At 52.3% G+C, this 18,106-nt stretch overlaps 1 protein-coding gene across 1 annotated transcript in view; it reads left to right on the top strand.

Moving 5' to 3' along the window:
• Window positions 1–11,137, top strand: part of RAB6B (RAB6B, member RAS oncogene family) — a 53,870-nt gene extending 42,733 nt beyond the window's left edge. The window contains exons 3-8 of the mRNA XM_059390945.1: window positions 3,112–3,165; window positions 3,363–3,468; window positions 5,094–5,205; window positions 6,199–6,292; window positions 9,089–9,155; window positions 10,735–11,137. Coding sequence (XP_059246928.1) covers window positions 3,112–3,165; window positions 3,363–3,468; window positions 5,094–5,205; window positions 6,199–6,292; window positions 9,089–9,155; window positions 10,735–10,799 — 498 coding nt within the window. The 3' untranslated portion in view covers window positions 10,800–11,137. The remainder of the gene's footprint in view (window positions 1–3,111; window positions 3,166–3,362; window positions 3,469–5,093; window positions 5,206–6,198; window positions 6,293–9,088; window positions 9,156–10,734) is intronic.
• The last annotated feature ends 6,969 nt before the right edge of the window (window positions 11,138–18,106 follow it).

Below are 18,106 nucleotides of genomic sequence, written 5' to 3'. Positions count from 1 at the left end.
GAGATTGTAACTCTCCATTTTCTGTCAGCTTTTGATTAGTCTTCAGTGCTTAAAAGTTATTTCTTGTATTTCTCCACAGTTTTGGAATAGTTATCTGTGGGAGGGTTAGTTTGATAGAAACTACACAGCCATTATTTAAACTAAACATAGGAATACATTTTGGGGCCAAGCTGATGGTTCAGTCATTCCCAGGGACAATGTCTATGTTTTAGCAAGAATCTGTACAGCCATGGGGAAGGTCTGCTGTGGCTCAGTGGCCTAACTTGCTAGGGACAGAGTGGTCCAATTAAGGAATCAGAAGTCTCTATGATGTGGAAGAAGCATGAAAGTGGGACGAAAGCGGGGAGCGAGCTGAAGAGGGAGGAGGTTGGCATCTTCCAGACTGTTTCCTCAGTACCACTCATGTGGTCAGGCTTTTGTGAGGAGCGACGGAGATAAAGTGTGTGGGTGTCCAATAATGGCATTTATGATTGTGGAGGCCACTGAGTTGAGCTTTGCTAAGGCTTGGTCCAAATGGCGTAATTCTTGTCATGTCATCTGATGACTTCTCAGCCCTCCATGGAAGTAGATGTGGCTTGTGCCCTCATGAAGTAGATTGGGGTTTTCATTGTTACACTGTCCTCAAGAATATCACTATGTCCATGCTGCTTGCCTTTGAGGGATATGTTTCTCCATGGTTCTTTGCTCTTTTGGATAGACTGTTGTTAGTCTGTGTTAAAAGCAATCAAAATAATAGTAGCTAAAGCAAAATAGAAGTTCTGTTCACTCTCACCCAAGTGTGGGTGTAAGCAGTCTAGAGCATTGAGGTGGCTCTCCTGGGTCAGGGACTCAGGCTTCCTCCATCTGGTTGCTCTGTCATCACTCCTATATCACCTTCATCTGGATGGGCCAGTATGACTCACCACCATCTCTCTACCTGTCTTCATTCTAAGCCACAGGAAAGGGAAAGAGGGCAGCTGTGAGCATGTCACTACATTCCATCCCCCCATGAAGGACCCATCCCAGGAGATGCATACATCACCTTTACATCCCATTGACGAGACTTTAGCCACCTACCTGCAAAGAAAGCTGGGAAATATTACCTTTATTTGGGTTAGCCATTGACCCATCTACACATCTAGAATCCTATTACAGTGGAAAAGGAGACTGCATGTGGAGGACAGCCAGCAGTCCCTGCCACCAGTCCTTGAGGTCATAACACCCAGTCTTCAGCTCCCGGGTCACTTTACTGAAGGATCTTGGCACTCCCTGGGGAGCCCAGGGAGCACTGATGAAGTGAGAGATTTCCACCTGGTCTGCACGTTTCTCCTTAAGGGTATACGAAGATGAGGACTGTTGCACTTCATTCATTAGTGATTGTTACATGACTTAAGGAACAAGGCTGGGTCCACAAGCCACTTGTCAATTCCAGACTTGTTGCCCAGTGACTACACCACATAGGAAAGGTGTGCCAAGCTGGGGCAGAAAAAGCCCAAGTGTTGCAAAGCTTTTGGTGCCAACCCTTCCAGCTCTGCCCCTGACTTGTAAAGTCACATTAGGTGTGTATCCTCTAACTTCCCTGATCTTTCATCTCCAGAGGGGTTGGATTACATTATGTCTAAGGTGCGTGCCTAGCACCCATGTTCTAGAATTGTGAGATGCCTCAACACTCCACAACTTTGCATTAAAGCAGGTTTCTGGGTGGATATAGCTCCTTTAACTCCTTTGTGGAATGAGTTGGAGGTCCCAAAGTGCATGTATGCTTGCAGACAACCTGGGACCTGTGGACGTGGATATTTCTATTTCCTCAGGCTTCCCTGGGTTGTGGTTTTTGTAATCAGAAGTCGCTGCACAATTTCCCATACAATTAAGCTTATTTTTAGTCTTTTATTTTTGTTTTAAAATACTCTAGTTCTACCTCTAGAACTATTATACTTTCATTGTAGAAGATGTGGAAAATAGAGGAAGTTAAAATGAGGGAAGCAAAAAAAAAAAAAAAATTGCCCATAATGTCATTATTCACACTGGTGTTATTAAGGCTTTAGTGTATGCCCTTCATTTTAGTATCTAAGAAAATATGAAGAATACTTCTACTTCAGTTCGTCACATTGGGGTCACACTATACATGATGTTTACAACCTTTTTTCACTTGATAACCTAATTCCTCAAATCCTTAAATATTTTTTCAAGAACATGATTTTAAGAATTCTAATCCCATGGGTGTGCCACACTGTACTGAATCAGTGCCCTGGGCTCTCAGTCCATGTCTGAGTCTTCATTACTAGGAACTGCATAGCAGTGTCATCTCCATTTCACACCAACAGCATTGAGCTCCTATCATAGATGCTGTGGGGCAGGTGAGCCCAGAGAGGTTGGGTGGCCTGCCCAAGGCTACACAGCAAGTGAGTGGTGGGTCCTGGCCATCTGGCCACAAGGCTGATGGCACCTTGCCTAGCTGCCTCTGCCCAAGGCCAGGAAAGAGCACAAAGTTGTGGCATAGTTTGTGTTGGGGACAGTCGGCTCCTAATATGTTGGTTTGGGTAGGAAAGAGTGCACTTTCCCAGGAAGATGCTGCTCCAGGTGGGTTGTGATGGCCCTGAGGAAGGCCAGCTGCTCTCTGCTGCCCACACAGCAGCAAGCTGCCCTGATCCTCACTCTGTCCCTGCCTACTGGAGGCAGAGGTGAACCCAAGTCTGGGTGCCTGAATCTCAGGAGCCTCGAGGGGAGGCTGTGATTGTGGGAGGCAGGTGAGGCCAAGCAGGCTTGGGCTGGGAGACCGCACAGCCCATTCTCCTTGAGGGCCCCACCTGAGCAGGGCAGGAGATACACCTGCCAGTGGCTTTGACTCTGAGGAAGCCTCCTCACCTGGCTCTTGTCGTCTTCTCAAAGCACTTTTGTCACTCCCTGAAAACCCGTCCTCATCCTTACTTAACTCCAACCTGCTTCCTCTGAGAGACATGACTGGATTCACTGTTGAGTGTGAGGAGCAGGCAGGGACAGCAGAGCAGGACCTGCCTTAGGCTTGGCACGGGTATCCCCTCTCTTGCTGGCTGTCACTGTCTGGATCACTGAGCTTTTGCCCCTTTGCCTGAGACCTTTCCATTTTAACCTTTCCTTGTTTTTCTCTAATAGGCAACCATTGGGATTGACTTCTTGTCAAAAACCATGTACTTGGAAGATCGTACGGTGAGTGCCTGACTTTAGAACCAGAAGCACAGGGAGGGCTCCTTTGGACTTAACCACCTGGAGCCTTTAGCCGGGCACCACCGAGAGGGCTCGTGCCTACTACAGAGCTGGCAGTGCCCACCTCACAGAGCCAGGGCCTTCCCCCGGCCCCACCCCACCATGAGGATTACCCTGACCCCCTGCTCTCCTTATGACAGGTGCGGCTGCAGCTCTGGGACACAGCTGGCCAGGAGAGGTTCCGTAGCCTGATTCCCAGCTACATCCGGGATTCCACCGTGGCTGTGGTGGTGTATGACATCACAAGTGAGTTTGGGCCTCAGGTGCCAGAGGGAGGGTGGCTCACAGAGGCTCCAGGGGGTGTGTGTGTGTGCATGCACGTACATGCACATGTAAATATTGTGTATGCTTGTCTTCTCACTACAGGAAGACAGGTGCTTGCTGTAGGGGGTGAGCTGCCTTCCAACACCAGCATGGGTTTCAGTCTCACCATCCTCCTGGGACAGGCGTGGGTGTATGGGATTGAGCTGGCCCTGCCCAGAGCGGGGGCGGCGGGGAGGGGTGCTGTGTGTAGAGGTGAGCAGAGATGAGGCTGGCCTGCTCCCACCCCTCTGTGCCCCCTTTGGCCCTGATGGCCAGAAAGACCCTTATGGAGCGACTTGTGTGTGTGCATGTGTCAGGATGGGGGAAGACACTGGTCTCTGGGCCAGCCATGACCCAGCAGCCATGGTTTTGTCAGGTGACATGCCAGCTCCTCATAGGCTCTCCTGGGAGGGGAGGCTGAGCGGGTCGGAGAGCCAAGGGTGGGCTGCACTTCCCACACAGTGTAGCTCTTCTGGCTGGGACAGCTGTTCCTGAGAGAACTGCACAGCCTTGAGGAAGACTTATGGTTGGGGGAGGGAGAGGGCCTGGTGAGAAGCCTCAGCTGTGTGGACAGGTGTTAACAGAGCACACCTGGTTAGCCCTTGTGCTGTGCCTACACCTGTGCAGGGAGGACACCCTGGGTGCTGTCCACAGCACTGAAATGACATGGGGAAGCACGTGTACCCCACTACTTTAAGCCCGCTGCCCCAGGCTCTGCCCATCTCCTCTCTCCATGCTTCCCTCTGACCACACACCCCCTCCACCTTGAGTACAGGTGGGAGCTGGGCCCTTCAGCCTGGGTTTGTGCAGCCTGATGTGAGCAGGAGGGAGAGCAGGCCGGGGGAAACTGAGGCTTCCTGGGACAGGCTTCCTCCCCCTTCTCAGGTGCATGGGCTGCTGAGTGGTGGGCATTGCCCTTGCGGCCACTCCTCAAGGTCTGTCACATCTTCTGACTGAGGAGAGGGCTGCCCTGAAATGGACTTACCTCTCGTGGCTTTTGTCTCTCCTGGGGCCACCTTCCCCTCCTCTTACTTACAGATCGAGGGTTCTCTTCGGAACTCACTTTTCCCAGTGCCACCCCCCTCAGTGGGAGACCACTGTATAGGGCCCTTCTCCCCCAGGAGCTGCTCTGGTTCCCCACCAACACACACACATGCACACCTGTTTTTGAGCTCAGCCAAGTCCAGTTGGCTTGGCTGCCAAGCACCATTTCTCACACTCCACTCTGCCCCATGAAGTCAGGTCTGATTCTCAGGTGGGCCCCTAAAACCACTAGTCCATGCAGCAAATCATGACAGTGACCTTCCAACAGGGTGACCCCCACAACCTGGGATCGTTCAGCAACATGAGGATCTTTCAGGGCCCTGGGGCAGCAGCTGCCCAGACACACATGCTCCCCCCGTCCCCCCACTCACCTCCCCACTGCTAGAAGGTCCGCACTCACCGGTCTGGGTGTGAGGGTGCACAGTCTCCTCCCTCCTGCTCCTGATCTCGTGCTCCCTCCCACCTTTGCCCTCTACTGCTCAGGGTGACTCTCCCTCTATTGCCTCCCCACTTTCTACCTCTAGATCTCAACTCCTTCCAGCAGACCTCTAAGTGGATCGATGACGTCAGGACAGAGAGGGGCAGCGACGTCATCATCATGCTGGTGGGCAACAAGACGGACCTGGCTGACAAGAGGTAGGTGTGCAAGGTGCAGGGTGCTGGCGGGCCCAGCCTGCCCTCCAGTCCCCTGCAGCTCCTCCTAGAGAAGGAGTTCTGGGATGCAGGAATGTTGAGTCTGTGCTTCTGACTTGTCCCCGTGCATCTGATAAGGGTCCCCTAGGGACACTGGAGGCTTTGCGAGCGCCTGGCAGACCCTTGCCCATGGCAGTGGCTCAGCTCTGAGGCCCCACCTTCCATGGTCTGCAGGGGCACTGCTCTGCGAGAGGGCTGCACAATGGCTCGGGGTTTGGGGCCCGGCCATGGCCACGGCACAGCTGCAGATGTCAGTCCTTCGGGCCCCCATTGGCTTCTGCTTCTGCTTTGTGTCTCTGTCCCCATGAAGTGCCTGTGCCCGTGAACGGGCAGAATTTCCTGTCTGTTACTGAGTCTCCAGTGTGCAGAAATGGCTGACTCAGGTGCCGCCTGCACCCATTCATTCACTCACATCAGGGGACCCAGCTTGGTCAGCTAAAGCAACAGGTTCTGGACCGCTGGCCTTCTGAAGTGTCCTCTGGCCATCTACACGAATATCCGACTCCAAGCCTGCTTCATTTGAGGTCTGTCCTTGAAGTAAGGGAAATGGGACTCACAGCCCAGTTCTACTGCTAAGTGTGTCTCCATACAACCTGCAGGCAGTCGCTTTTAACCTCACTGTCCTGTGGAGATGGGGACTGATGACACCACCCAAGGGGCGCTGTGTGGCTCGAAGAGCTTTCTAGACACAGAAGCACACACCTGTTAGGATGGTTTACTGCCTGCTGCAGGGCCTGCTCCTAAGCTGAGAGGCACCATGGAAGGCAAACCTGACAGGGCAGAGGCAGGCTGATGTACTGCTGTGGCCCCGTATCCTTCGTCCTGTACCCAAGACCTCCTCACCTGGACCTTAGTCCTGGACCTAGGCCTCCTCATCTCATGCTGCTTCCTCTGCCTCTACCAGGGACTCATTTTCCCCTCTCCCCTTACTCACAGGCAGATAACCATCGAGGAGGGGGAGCAGCGCGCCAAAGAACTGAGTGTCATGTTCATTGAGACCAGCGCCAAGACCGGCTACAACGTGAAGCAGGTAGGACGCACCTGGTGCTAATCTGGCCCAGGGACCATGTGTGGCTTCTGGCCTGGTCCTTCATGGGCCCAGCTCCAGCTTGCCCTGAGGGACTAGTGCAGATTGGGGCAAGCAATCAGAGCACCCTGAACCCCACCTAATGGGAAACAAGCTAACCTCTAGCGTTGGGAAAGCATGAGAGAGGGCAAGAGCACTCACTCTGGGGGCTGGGGCGTGTCTGGACCATGTCCTCGTTACATCACACAGCAACCAGTCACAGGCCTTATAACATGCCGGGCATCCAGCCACCAACTTCCAGGAGAGAGAAGCAGCATCTCTCTAGCATCTTACCTCACTTGGGATGGGGGTGTGGGAAATTCAGTCCAACCAGTGTTTGTGGGTTCATGCCTGGGCACTAGCAAGTGCTCAGAGCTGTGGAGGGCCAGGCAGGCTTAGAGAAAGGAGCCCACCCTGGTGCGACTGGAGTTTACAGGGGGAGAAGCCTGGGGAATCACCACAGTCAGAGAAGCCGTGGAGGAGATTATGGCCAACCCTCGCAGCCAGGGGCTTCCCTAGGTCCGTGGACCCCCAGGGATGGGAGTCCACAGCTCAGGGGCTTTGCATAGGAGAGAACTGCCCCTCCATCTTCATGCACCTCTGCGGCTCTTCAGCACCTCCTTCAGCCAGGAACGTGGGCAGCAGGATGCTGCTGGCTTGGGCACAGCACAGACCCCAGCCGTTATCTTGTCCCCTTGCGGGGTTACGGGTCTCTTGGTGTTTACACGCATTGCTGCTCCAGTTCATGGGGGTGATTAGACCTGCTGCCAGAAGAATGCTGGTGCATAACCAACTGGTGTCTTTAGAGGTTTTTCAAGTGTCTTTCAGTTCTGAATGGGTTTCTCTATACTCCTGTGTCACTGACATCACCCACTTATGAGGAGACCGTAGGCTCAGCAGACTGCCAGGGAAGTCTCTGGTTCACAAGAGGTTAGGAGCCCCTGCCTTCAATGAAGAGAGTGGGGGGCTGTTCCAGACCAGGGTAGCATGCAAGCAGAGGTGCGGCGGGAGGGGTGTTGTGGCCTGGGGAAGGGATTCTGAGTGCAGAGCCTGGCTTGGCGGGGTGTCTCTTCCACCCAACCGGCCCCAGCAGCACCTGGGAGCACTACACAAGCTGCCCATCAGCTCTTGGCCTGGAGATCATGGTAGTTCACCCAACAGGGGCAGCGCCCATGGCACTGGGGAAGGTGGCAGAAGAGCAGAGAGACAGATGAGGGGCCCTCTAGTCCCCAGGCCTCAGTGCCTTCCTCCCCAGTTAGAGCGCCCTCAGTGTGGCTCTGCTCACTTCCATGCCCTTCCCAGTGCCACTGAGGTGTCTCTTGGAGCAGGAGCTACCTGTCCCTGGAGGCATGTCGGAGGCAGTGGGTTGCTGCTCTCTGTGGCCCTCTCTGTGGAAAGTCCTGGGATGTGGGGAAGCAGTGGGCAGCAGTCCATAAGGCAGGCAGCTTCTGCCCTAGTAGTCGGAGGCAGGGAGACACCAATGCCTCCCTTTTCAGAATGCTCTGGAGCCCAGGTGATGGTCTAAGCACGAATTATATGTGGTTAGGTCAAACTCTGTGGTTCTGAGGAGTCCTCATGCAGTGCAGACTCCTGGATTCCAAGCGTGATCATAGCTGCTCTTGGAGCCCCACCTGTGACCCCAAGAGTTTCCTTCTAACTGGCAGGTTGGCCACTGGCAGAGACTGTGACCATTTTGACAGATAGGCAGAACATTGCCACCTGGGGCAAGGCCATGAAGGAATTACCAGGCCTCTGCATCCTGCCCAGAGGGTCCCATACCCTCCCAGGCCCACCAGTGACTTCCCCACCTAGATCCTCACCACCTTTGGCCCTGCCATTTAGCCTGGGTGCTCCCACAAAGCTGGGCTCTAGGGTGAGACCATGAACAAGACGCACTCTCCTTATAGAGCTCACTGAGTCCCCAGAGCTGGCTTTTAAGCGGGGAGAAGTGAGAGCGGGAGTATTCAGAATCTTCTGGTGCCTTATACTGGTGTTTTGTACTTGACACCTCCTAGGTTCCATGTCTTCCCTGACATCCCTGCCTACCCCCTCCCCAGTGTGCATGCCCACATGTGCGCACGCACACACGCACACACACACCACACCACACGGTTCTCCCTGTGCACTTACACAAACTCACACAGACACCGCACATTCACATGCACATTTCCACTTATACATCTCTACACACCACATACACATCACACTAATACCCATACCAAAACAAACCCACAGCATCACGAATTCACATGCTGTATGCTTATTTTCTTGGAAGTCTCTCTTTCCGACATGACTGTGTGGCCCTGGCTCCCAGCACCCTGCTGTGGACTTGCAGGACCCTTCTGAGCAGAGGGTCATTTGTCTCAAGGGCAGGTCCAAACTGGGGGACCAGGTGGGGGCAACCAACCTCAGGGAGTGGGACAGAAACCTGCCTAAGGCTTGTCTCACAGGGCCTAGAGCATTTTCTGCACTGGGTTAGGTCCCTTACAGTCAGCATGACCCACACTCAGCCCCTAGTGACCCATGAACCTGGTGACCTCAGCCGTTGCCTGAGATGCCTGTCAGGGCCCAAACCTATGACAGGCCCTAGGGGCAAGGGAGAGAGGAGTTTGGTGTAGCCCCTGCCCTCCAGGGCACAGTTAGTGGGACAGACAAGAGAACACGGCCCTGGGTCAGGATTAGAAGAGGTAAGATGGTGGAGACAGTGTGGGGCAGGAAGGATGGGGCCAGGGGCTCATCCTGCGTCTCCTCCCTCTCTAGCTCTTCCGACGTGTGGCATCAGCTCTGCCTGGAATGGAGAATGTCCAGGAGAAAAGCAAAGAAGGGAGTATCCTTTTCCTTTGATAAGTGAGTGAAAGATGTGCTAGAGAAGCCATTTATCCATTGAGGTATTCACTTAGTACTTCAGAACAGTGAGCGAGCCCTTGCCTGGTCTCCAGCCCATCCTTCTCTGCTGAGAGGTATGGTATGGGCCCGCCTCTGGACCGGGACAAGGCTGAACTCCAAGGGCTTTAAGACCTCATCCAGTTCGAACAGTCTAAGCTTCTATTTCCAAAACAATGCTGGGGCTGGGGTGTTGGGGGCGGTGCGGGGCTGTGGACCAGATGGATGTGAATGTCTTTGCAGGGTGGGGAGTGAGAAATAGTAACTGCCCAGGTTCGCAGTGAGCATCACTTTGTATTCCATGGGTACCAGTAGACTCTCCACTGCGTGGAAGGATTCTATACACCAAGAACATGGTTTAGCCTAGTCTGCATGAGACCATCTCCCCAGCAGAAACCCCCCTCCTGTGTCCTGCCTACTTCCTCAGCCCGGCCCTGCACAGCCCTGGAATGCCCACTACCCTGTGGGACAGGGTCTGCACGCCACTCGCACAGCCCACCCCCAAACCTCAGACCAGACCCCAAAGCAGAAATGGAGGTTCAGAGAGGTAGTCCGATGGGCCCAGTGGAAGGAAGTAGGAAGGAAGGCAGTTTATTCTCTGCCATGTTGCCAAAAAAAAATGTTCATGTATATATACATGAGGTAAAAATGTTATGTAGGTGTAGGGAAAATAAAAATAGGGAAAGTCAGAGAAAGTCATATTCAAAATATATGTCTTGGCCAGAGAGTGGCAAGGAGAGAAAAGGGGGTCTTTAGGAGAAGTGTGGCTCTTTATAGTACATAGGCCTGAAACAGGGGCCACGCAAACATCCCTAGGATGGCCACAGCAGGTCCCACGGCAGCACTTCCTACACTTCCATCCTGTCGGCTGCCCTGGGGGTTCCTTCAGCAAGCCCGCTGCCCTGTCAGCCTGCTGAGGGCACAGGGGCTACCTGGCTCTGCATTTTGAAGCCATTCTTTGGGTGGTTCTGATGGGTGCTTCTCCCGCCCACAGTCTCAGGGCACCAGTGGGAAGGGCTGGAGGCCTTTCCTGGGGCTGTGCCTTCCCCCAACAGCATCCTCAGAGTCTAAGTGACACTCTGACTAGAGCTCGAGGGGTTAGTGTGTCTGCGACTGGCTAGGCCAAGGCCCACCTCGCCCTGGGCTGAGATGTGGGATTCATACCTGACCAGCAGGCTGTTCACTTCAGTGCACTTGAAGATGGAAGGGGTTGCTGACAAGGCTGAGGCACTGGTTACCAAGAAGGCTTCTGAGGAAGGGCCCGTGGTGCTGGTGTTTGTGCAGTCATCCCACAGCCCAAGACCAGCTTTGCTTCAGGAGGATGAGGGGGAGGGCTTGTGGGAAGAAGAGGGGTGGGGGCTGGTGACACTGCGTCCTTCCTCCCCAGACCCAGCAAAGACAAGAGTCCTTAGGTATTTTGTGGAAGGACGGAGGATCTGCACAGGGCAGCTGAGGGGTGCCCAGGGACAGGAGCCAGGTGGCAGCTTCTCATCAGTCATCTTCCTTAGCGCAGCCTCCCGCAGTGATTGACATCAAGCTGGACAAACCCCAGGAGCCCCCAGCCAGTGAGGGCGGCTGCTCCTGCTAATGCAGCCTGACCTGCCGGCTTCCTTTGACACTACTCGCTTGTTGTGTTGCTTCCTATTGGTTAGCTTCCTAAGGGGGGTGGGAAATGAGCTTATCAAGATGGGAGGATTTTTCTTTTCTCTCTGTCTCTAGGAGTAGGGTGGGGTGGGGAGGGAGGCTGGGCATCAGGGATCACGTCACTCTTAACAGCTGTTACTTAAACAACTATTTTTTGGTTTGGTTGTAATATATTGTACTTTATTAAGATTGCCAAAAACTGTTAAAATTTAAAAAAAAAATTTAAATCATGTGTATACAACTTTTTGCCAGATAAAAATGTAGTCATTTTTATTTAAAAGATGTGCTTTTTGTTTTTGTATATTTGTAAACTTACAGAGAACCTTTTCCACCTCCTCCTTCCTGCCCTCTTTGAATGGTCATCACCTCTGCCCTCCTTCCACCCTAGCCCGATAAATTACAATTAATGGGGCAACTTAATTAGGCTCCAGTCCCAAGCCCCACCCACCAAACAGGCCCTACCTGGTTAAATCAAACAGTGAACAAAATAGCCTCTGAAGAGGCAACTTTTAACTCTGTCCTCCTTCTGTGGCCAGAGTGGGACATCAGCCATGGCCCTGAGCTGAAATTAAGGCCTTGTGGATGGCAGGGAGCCCAGCCAGAGGCCTCACTGGAATTACTCCTGCCTCCCCCTCTCCCTTCGCTGACAAGCCTTGAAGGCATGGAGGGCAGTTGCCTTGCATCTTGTGCCCTCTGTGGCCCACTCAGTGACTGGCAGAGCAAAAGGTCATCGGAAGGAAGGATGGGGTGCTGTTGGCAACTGTGGGCTTGTACAGGTCTATCTGTGGTTCATAGCCTTGGGGCACCATGTGTGGTTCTGAAAATGTTCTAACCAACCTTCCCAGTAGTCAGCACCCGTGTCTGGGTTGAGTCTAAGGAAACAGCAAAGAGAACTTCAGTGTGTATTGCCCTGAAGCCCTCGGCCTTGCACGCCAGGGAAGCTTGAGCCTATATCGCATGGTATGTGTCTGTGACTGGGGAAGGGGGTGTGGATTCCGGTACCACGACTTTGAAGATGCATGTTCAGATTCTTGGTTGCTAATACCATTGAGCACTGTTCTGGAGAAGCTGACTTGCCCCACTGGCATCAAGCAGTTGTAGTCATTGTGCACGTACCTGAGGATATTGCAGCCGCGCTCTGGTTGCCTGAGGGTGCTGCTGATGTGGGGTTTCCAGAAGGCTGCCCAGAGAGCCATCCTTGCCATTTTGACTCATTTCTGAGAAGGGCTTAGTCCTGAGGGCCTATAAAATCTCTGAAGAGAATTCTAAGGGAATGCAACCCATTTGGCCAGCATTCCAAATAGATCCAGGTTTACTGAACCTGACCCTGCGTAGAGCCAGGCCATGGGAAGCAACTCTGGCCGAAACCCATAAACCCTGCCCTCCCAAGCTGGCATGGCCTCTGCCTCCAGGCTGCTGTTGGGCATGTCCTAGGTGAGCTAAACGACCATCTGGGAGTGGGAGGGGGGAATTCCTCCACAAAACAGGACTCTAACAAGTTATTGCAGTGAATTTTGGAACTTCTCAGAAACTAATCCAAAATGGCAGCCAATAAGTGGACAGGACTCACTGGTATTTGTCCAGTGGGCCTGTCACACACTCTCAGCTTAAGGAGATTGTGTATGTCGGAGCTGATCTTTAGAGAGGAATTTATCTTCAGGTGAAGAAGAGAAGTAGGATTCTCACTGAGCTCCTCTTCCAGAAGGCAAAGACTGATGTACGAACGTAATTCCAGTGTCATGTGTTTAGTTTTTATATGTGTGTACATAATTATATATAGAGATAGACTTGTGTATACACCTTCCACACACACACTCTCACAGAGATACATGTGCTCAGTGTATATTCTTGTTTTTCCTGCTCTCAAGTTGGAACTTGCATTGTGATAACAGTTTTGGAAATTCAAAAGTACTGCAACGTGTTGAAATAAGAAATACTTAATATTGTCAAAAAACTTTTGTGATTGTCTTGCCATCAATAAACTAATGCATAGATGTGTTCAACTACAGGCAAAAATAGCCATGGGAATATGTGCACCATTTTTCTCTGTACTTATATGCATAGGTGTGCATGCCCCTGTGGGCCAGTACCCCCAACCACGGCACCCCCGCAAGTGGTGCTTGTTGAAAGAGTGCTTACTTACCTTGTGAGAATTTATAAGAGTCCACAATATAGCGCCCGGCCTGGTCGGCAGTGAGGGCCATTGCTTTTGGCCTCTGGGACAGTCCCATTTGCTGGGATCTGCATTGGGTCCCAGTAAATGAATGAATGGTGGATTTTAGTTTTCTTGGTACTAAAGAGTAGCTTTTCTGAAACATTCCTGTAAAAACAAAGCAGAAACTCAGTTCCCTTCTCATGTGCACACATAGTTAAGGCACCACGAACATTTTTCTACCATCATAGCCTGGGAACAGTAAGAGATGCAGTAGATAGATGTCACATGGCTTGACGTGGCCTTGGTGAGCCCTGCCTTCCTAGCATATACACAAGGTCCTCTCTTGAGTCCAGGCTCTCCCCAGCTCTGTGGGCTTCAGGCAAGGGCAGTTGTCTCTCTTGCCGTCCTATCTTAGTGGTGCCATGCCATTCCAGGACCCTCCTTCTCTCAGGCCTAATTTCCACCCCTCCCTTCCTGGGCTGTTGAGGCAGCCAGAGCTCTTGCATAGAAGTGGGCTGGTTCCCTGGCTCTCATTTTGAGCAGGTACCATCACTGTTCTCTTGCTTGTAGGTAGTATCTTGACTTGGAGTTAAGGTCCAGTAATATAATGGTCAGGTTCCCTTGAAGAAAAGGGGATGAAACTGCCTCCACATCCCCAGCAAGTGGTACATCCCTGCCAAATCCAGATGGGCTAGCCTGAGGCAAAGCCGTCGTTCAGTCCCTCTTCCTAAGGACTAGCCCTCACCTGGGAGATGGCCAGAGTCCTCCTCTTCAGGCTTTTTTTTTCCCCTTGGAGTGGGGGCAGTCTCAAAAGCTGTCAGTTAAGCTCCTATTTCCACAGGTATTTGAAAAAGAGTGTAAGATGCAAGAAGCAGATAGTGTATTTATAAGTGCACACACATGCCAGAAGAAAGGTGTGATGGCAGCAGCTTAAGTGTGAGAACTGCCGCGTGGAGGCCACGGTTAGCAAGCTGGGCGGTTAGGAGCAAGTCCCTCTTGGTCAGAGGCCTCTCTGCCATCCTTGTCCCCGCTCTCCTGTCAACATCCTCAAACATTCTGGAACACTCCTTGGTCTGCGGAGCAATGGCCAGGTCAGTTTGAGAATCTCAGGCAACAGAAACAAGAATGAAAACGGCAGTTAAATGTACAGACCTCTTTTGAGTGCAACGTCTTTGGCCTCCCGATGGCAAGCCGGTGCTGGGAGCGCCTGCCCTCAAGTACCAGGTGTGACACCAGGCACCGCTGGCTTCGGTGTCCTGCAGGCAGAGCAGCCTCATTCCTTCATATGGCAGAAGGCAGGTGAGGATGTTAGGATGTGAGAACAGGTAGCCAAGGGTTAAGTCCCATCGGAGCCACGTGTGGGGCAGCCCAACAGGTTTTGGTGCAGCAACCAAGCAGGGCCATATGCTAATTTCCAAACTACCTCTCCCCCGATCACGTGAGGCATCACCACCTCGCTATAGCAGCATGACACGGAGCTCTTGCAACCCTTCCTGTCTCACAGGCAGGAAGACCAAGGCAGAGATGGGCCACTTGCTTTTGGTCATCCAGCAAGCCAGAAGCCATCAGAGCCAAGGTGTTTCTGTTCTTTATCTATCTATCATCAACCTGTGTGTGCAGATGTGATGGTGCACTTACACGTAAAGGGCTGCCGGGCACGGGTGCTCCTCAGACCACCTCTACTCTGGTTAGGACTCTGGCCAGCGTAGCTGAGTGAGCTGGGAAAGAATGCATGTCCATTTCACACTCCTGATTGCCAAGAAGGGCCAGTCCCCAAGTCCACTCTGATTGTCATGGGCACCCAAACACCAGGGCACCCTCTGAGTTTTTGTTTGAAATGAACTATCTAGGTGTTCCAAAACCTTGGGCTCTCACGTGTAAACTCTCTGGCGCCAGACCCCTGCATGGGTGACATTCCCCGGAGGGCATGGCTCATCCTTGCAGTGGGGTTGGGAAGCTTCCTTCCAGCAGGAAGCTTCCAGATGCGGAAGGCCAGCCTGCATCGTGTGGTGTGTCAACTTGTCCTCTCACTTTCCCTCACCCATCCCTGGAAAGCAATTGGCCATGAGGAGCACAGAGGGTGGCATTTCCATCTTTTACTGGCTCAGCAGACATAAATGGCCACACTGACTTTACATAAAACTGTGTAAAATGTGGAAGACTCAGCATGTTGATCAAACAATAAACTGTCCTGACTCTCAACACAAAACCTCTTGTCCAGTGTTTCTAAGTGGTGCAGTCATATATGGGGGGCTAGTTGGGGAGGGGGGGCACTGTGCCAAACCAGATTTCTTCACCTGCTTGCTCCACAAACCCTGGTCTCCCGTCTGGGGGTCTACCACCCAATGCCCTTTGCTTCTTCCTCTTCTTCACCTGGGCCCTTCACATCCTCAGACACACTGAGGCGAAAGTCTCACTCATTTCCATCATCTCCACTGTCTGAAGGCTAATGGAAAGGGAAGCCCCAGGCTGAACTGAGACTCAGGGCTGTGTAATAACTTCTTTAATCCCTGGTCCCCACTTGCCACGGCTGGGGGTTTTGAAGGGTGGGGGCAGGGACTGAATCTTTCTCCCTTCTGGTGATGTCCAGAAAGCTATTAAAGAATTTAAGGTGAGCCTAATCATCCTGGTGTGATACCAAGCAGCCACATACGCCCTCCTGCTTTTCCCCACACTGATTAGAGAACATCCCTGAGAGGCCCCTTCAGATATCAGTCATTTCCAGACTAAAAGATGCCCTGAAATCCTCAACAACTGTGAGACCAATCCAGAGAGGACACAAAGGCCAAGATCAGGCCCAGAACAGCTCTGGCCTGAGAATGCTGGGAATCCTGGAGCTATGGAGTAAGCTAAGTTCACCAGGTCTCATTTTTTTGAGTTCAACCTCACTACGTATTTTTCCCTTTTGAAGGTTCTAAAGTTTCTGGAACACCCTCCTATCTGCCATCTCAGAGAAGCCACCTCTAAATTAGGAGAGACAGGAAATGGATGCTCTGTCCGCTAATCCTCACTTCTCTGGCTGCCAGATGTAAAATGAGGTAGAGGGGTCCAGGGGATAGCAAGGGGGAGAGGCTTGACAGCCGAAGTGCACACGCTTGTACAAACCAGACTGAAGCCAGAGGCAAGCTCTTCCAAGCCCACCACCATTTCCCAGGATTACTGTGTTCGGGATAACAGGACTTGAGATAGCAAGGGGAGGAAATAATGTAGGACACAGCATCAACATAACCGTCCAGCAGCCCCGGCCCCTGCCAGAAGAACGGAGCACCCTGACATTCCCCACACAAATATGAAGATGACAGAGGGTTGGTGATGACCTGTCCGAAGGATGCTGCTCGAGGTGGCTTTCCTTATCACTGTAGCTGCATTGTGTCCAGTGAGCAAGAGTGGAGAAAGCAGCTTTGATAATCCTATGCTTAACTGTATTTAGAAATACCAAAGTACACCAATACACACATATACCAAAAATACCACAAACACACATTTCAGTTGAAACACAATAATCTCAAGTCAATGGAACACTAAGTGCCTCACACGTAAGAGGACCTCAGGGGGACACGAATCCCAGGAGGTGCTGAGACAGAAGCCATGGGAAAAAGTAAGTGGCACTCCCTACTAAGAACTGCTGTTGCTGACTCGGACTCCAGCAAACGGGCAGGTTACTGGCAGTGGCGGGGCTACCAAGGCCCCAGACCCCTCGGAAAAGGGCTTGAAAAAAGAGCTGGAATAAACAGTAAGGCCAACAGTACCCCGACCCCTCAGTCTGCACGTGTTCCACACCCCATGGAAGACCCCATTCCAGAAGCAATGGTGTGCCCATGGCATATTCATCACAGCCACCCCCCCACACACACACACATAATGGCACCTCCCTGCATCCTGCACCTCTCCCTTAGCAAGGAATGGGGTTATTTGTATCAGGTAGCAGCTGGCCTGTGAGCAGGTGTCAGGGCCCATACATATCCAGTGGCTCAGACACTGTTGTGTTCCCAAGAAGGAGCTGTTTCAAGCCACAGTGGTCTCATCTTTGACCCATAGCTGTGCCTCGTCTGCCAGTCCCCATGGCTCAACGGCTTCAGGGCCACAAGAGGATACCATGACTAGAGAACACCACATGGGACCTCTTGGAACCCCTTCCCAGCACCCAAGAACTGGTCTCCACAATCTCCCCCTGGCCCAAATGCACACCAATGGGATAACGAGAGCACAGGAGTAGGAAGCAGGATGAGAGCGCCTGGGACGGACTCTGACACCTGCTTGCTTACTTCCCACCCTGTGAGAAAAACTAAACAGGACATGTGGCCCCAAGGACTTAAAAATCCAGCTTCTTGAAGGCACGTATGGCACTCACTCCAGGGCAGGTGAGTATGTAGGGCGCTCCTAGGAGCTCCTGTCTGCTGGGCACCACACATCATTCTGATGCCCACTGGCATCTGAGAATCACTGCTTGAGAGAGAACTTGACTTTTTTGGTGTATTGCTTCCTCCAGTAAAGCAAACAATTTATTAGCCAGGAAAACAAAACGAAGCTGAGCACACATGCCTCTTAATGGAAGCATCAAGCCTCTGATTTTTATTCACACAAGCACCTACTGTGACTATGTGAACGTGTCACATGCATCACATTCTCTGTTGATTTCTGGTTCATTATTCTTACCTATTTCCTTAAATTACTGCTGGCTAAAAAGGACAAAAACCAAGAATCCAAAGGATGGTAAGAACACAAGTAGCAATAAGGCTTTCAAATAAGAACTCTGCGTGGGTCAAAGCCCACTGTCTTCTCCATTTCTGCCCGCACTTCCTCCACAAGTGAGCAGCAAGGCGTAGGATCCAGGGCTGGGGGCAGCGGGGAGCTGGAGGGCTCTCACGCAGAGCTGGGATGACCCACAGGCAGGCAGGAAGGCAGAGGCTTGGGCTGTAGTGCACAGACAAGGGGACTGCACTCCCTGGGATGGTTTCGGCCCCATGCTTCTATCTGACTCTCCCTGACCCCTCACAGCCAGGTGAGGTGCCCCTGTTGTGCGCCTGCCGAGCCCTGACACCTCTCCTGTCCTGGCTCTGACCACACTGTTCTGGGACCAGCTTCTCCCTCACCTC

Source organism: Mustela nigripes, chromosome 2, assembly GCF_022355385.1.
Source record: "Mustela nigripes isolate SB6536 chromosome 2, MUSNIG.SB6536, whole genome shotgun sequence".
Taxonomy (NCBI): Eukaryota; Metazoa; Chordata; class Mammalia; order Carnivora; family Mustelidae; genus Mustela; species Mustela nigripes.
This window is presented reverse-complemented; position numbering and strand designations above follow the sequence as displayed.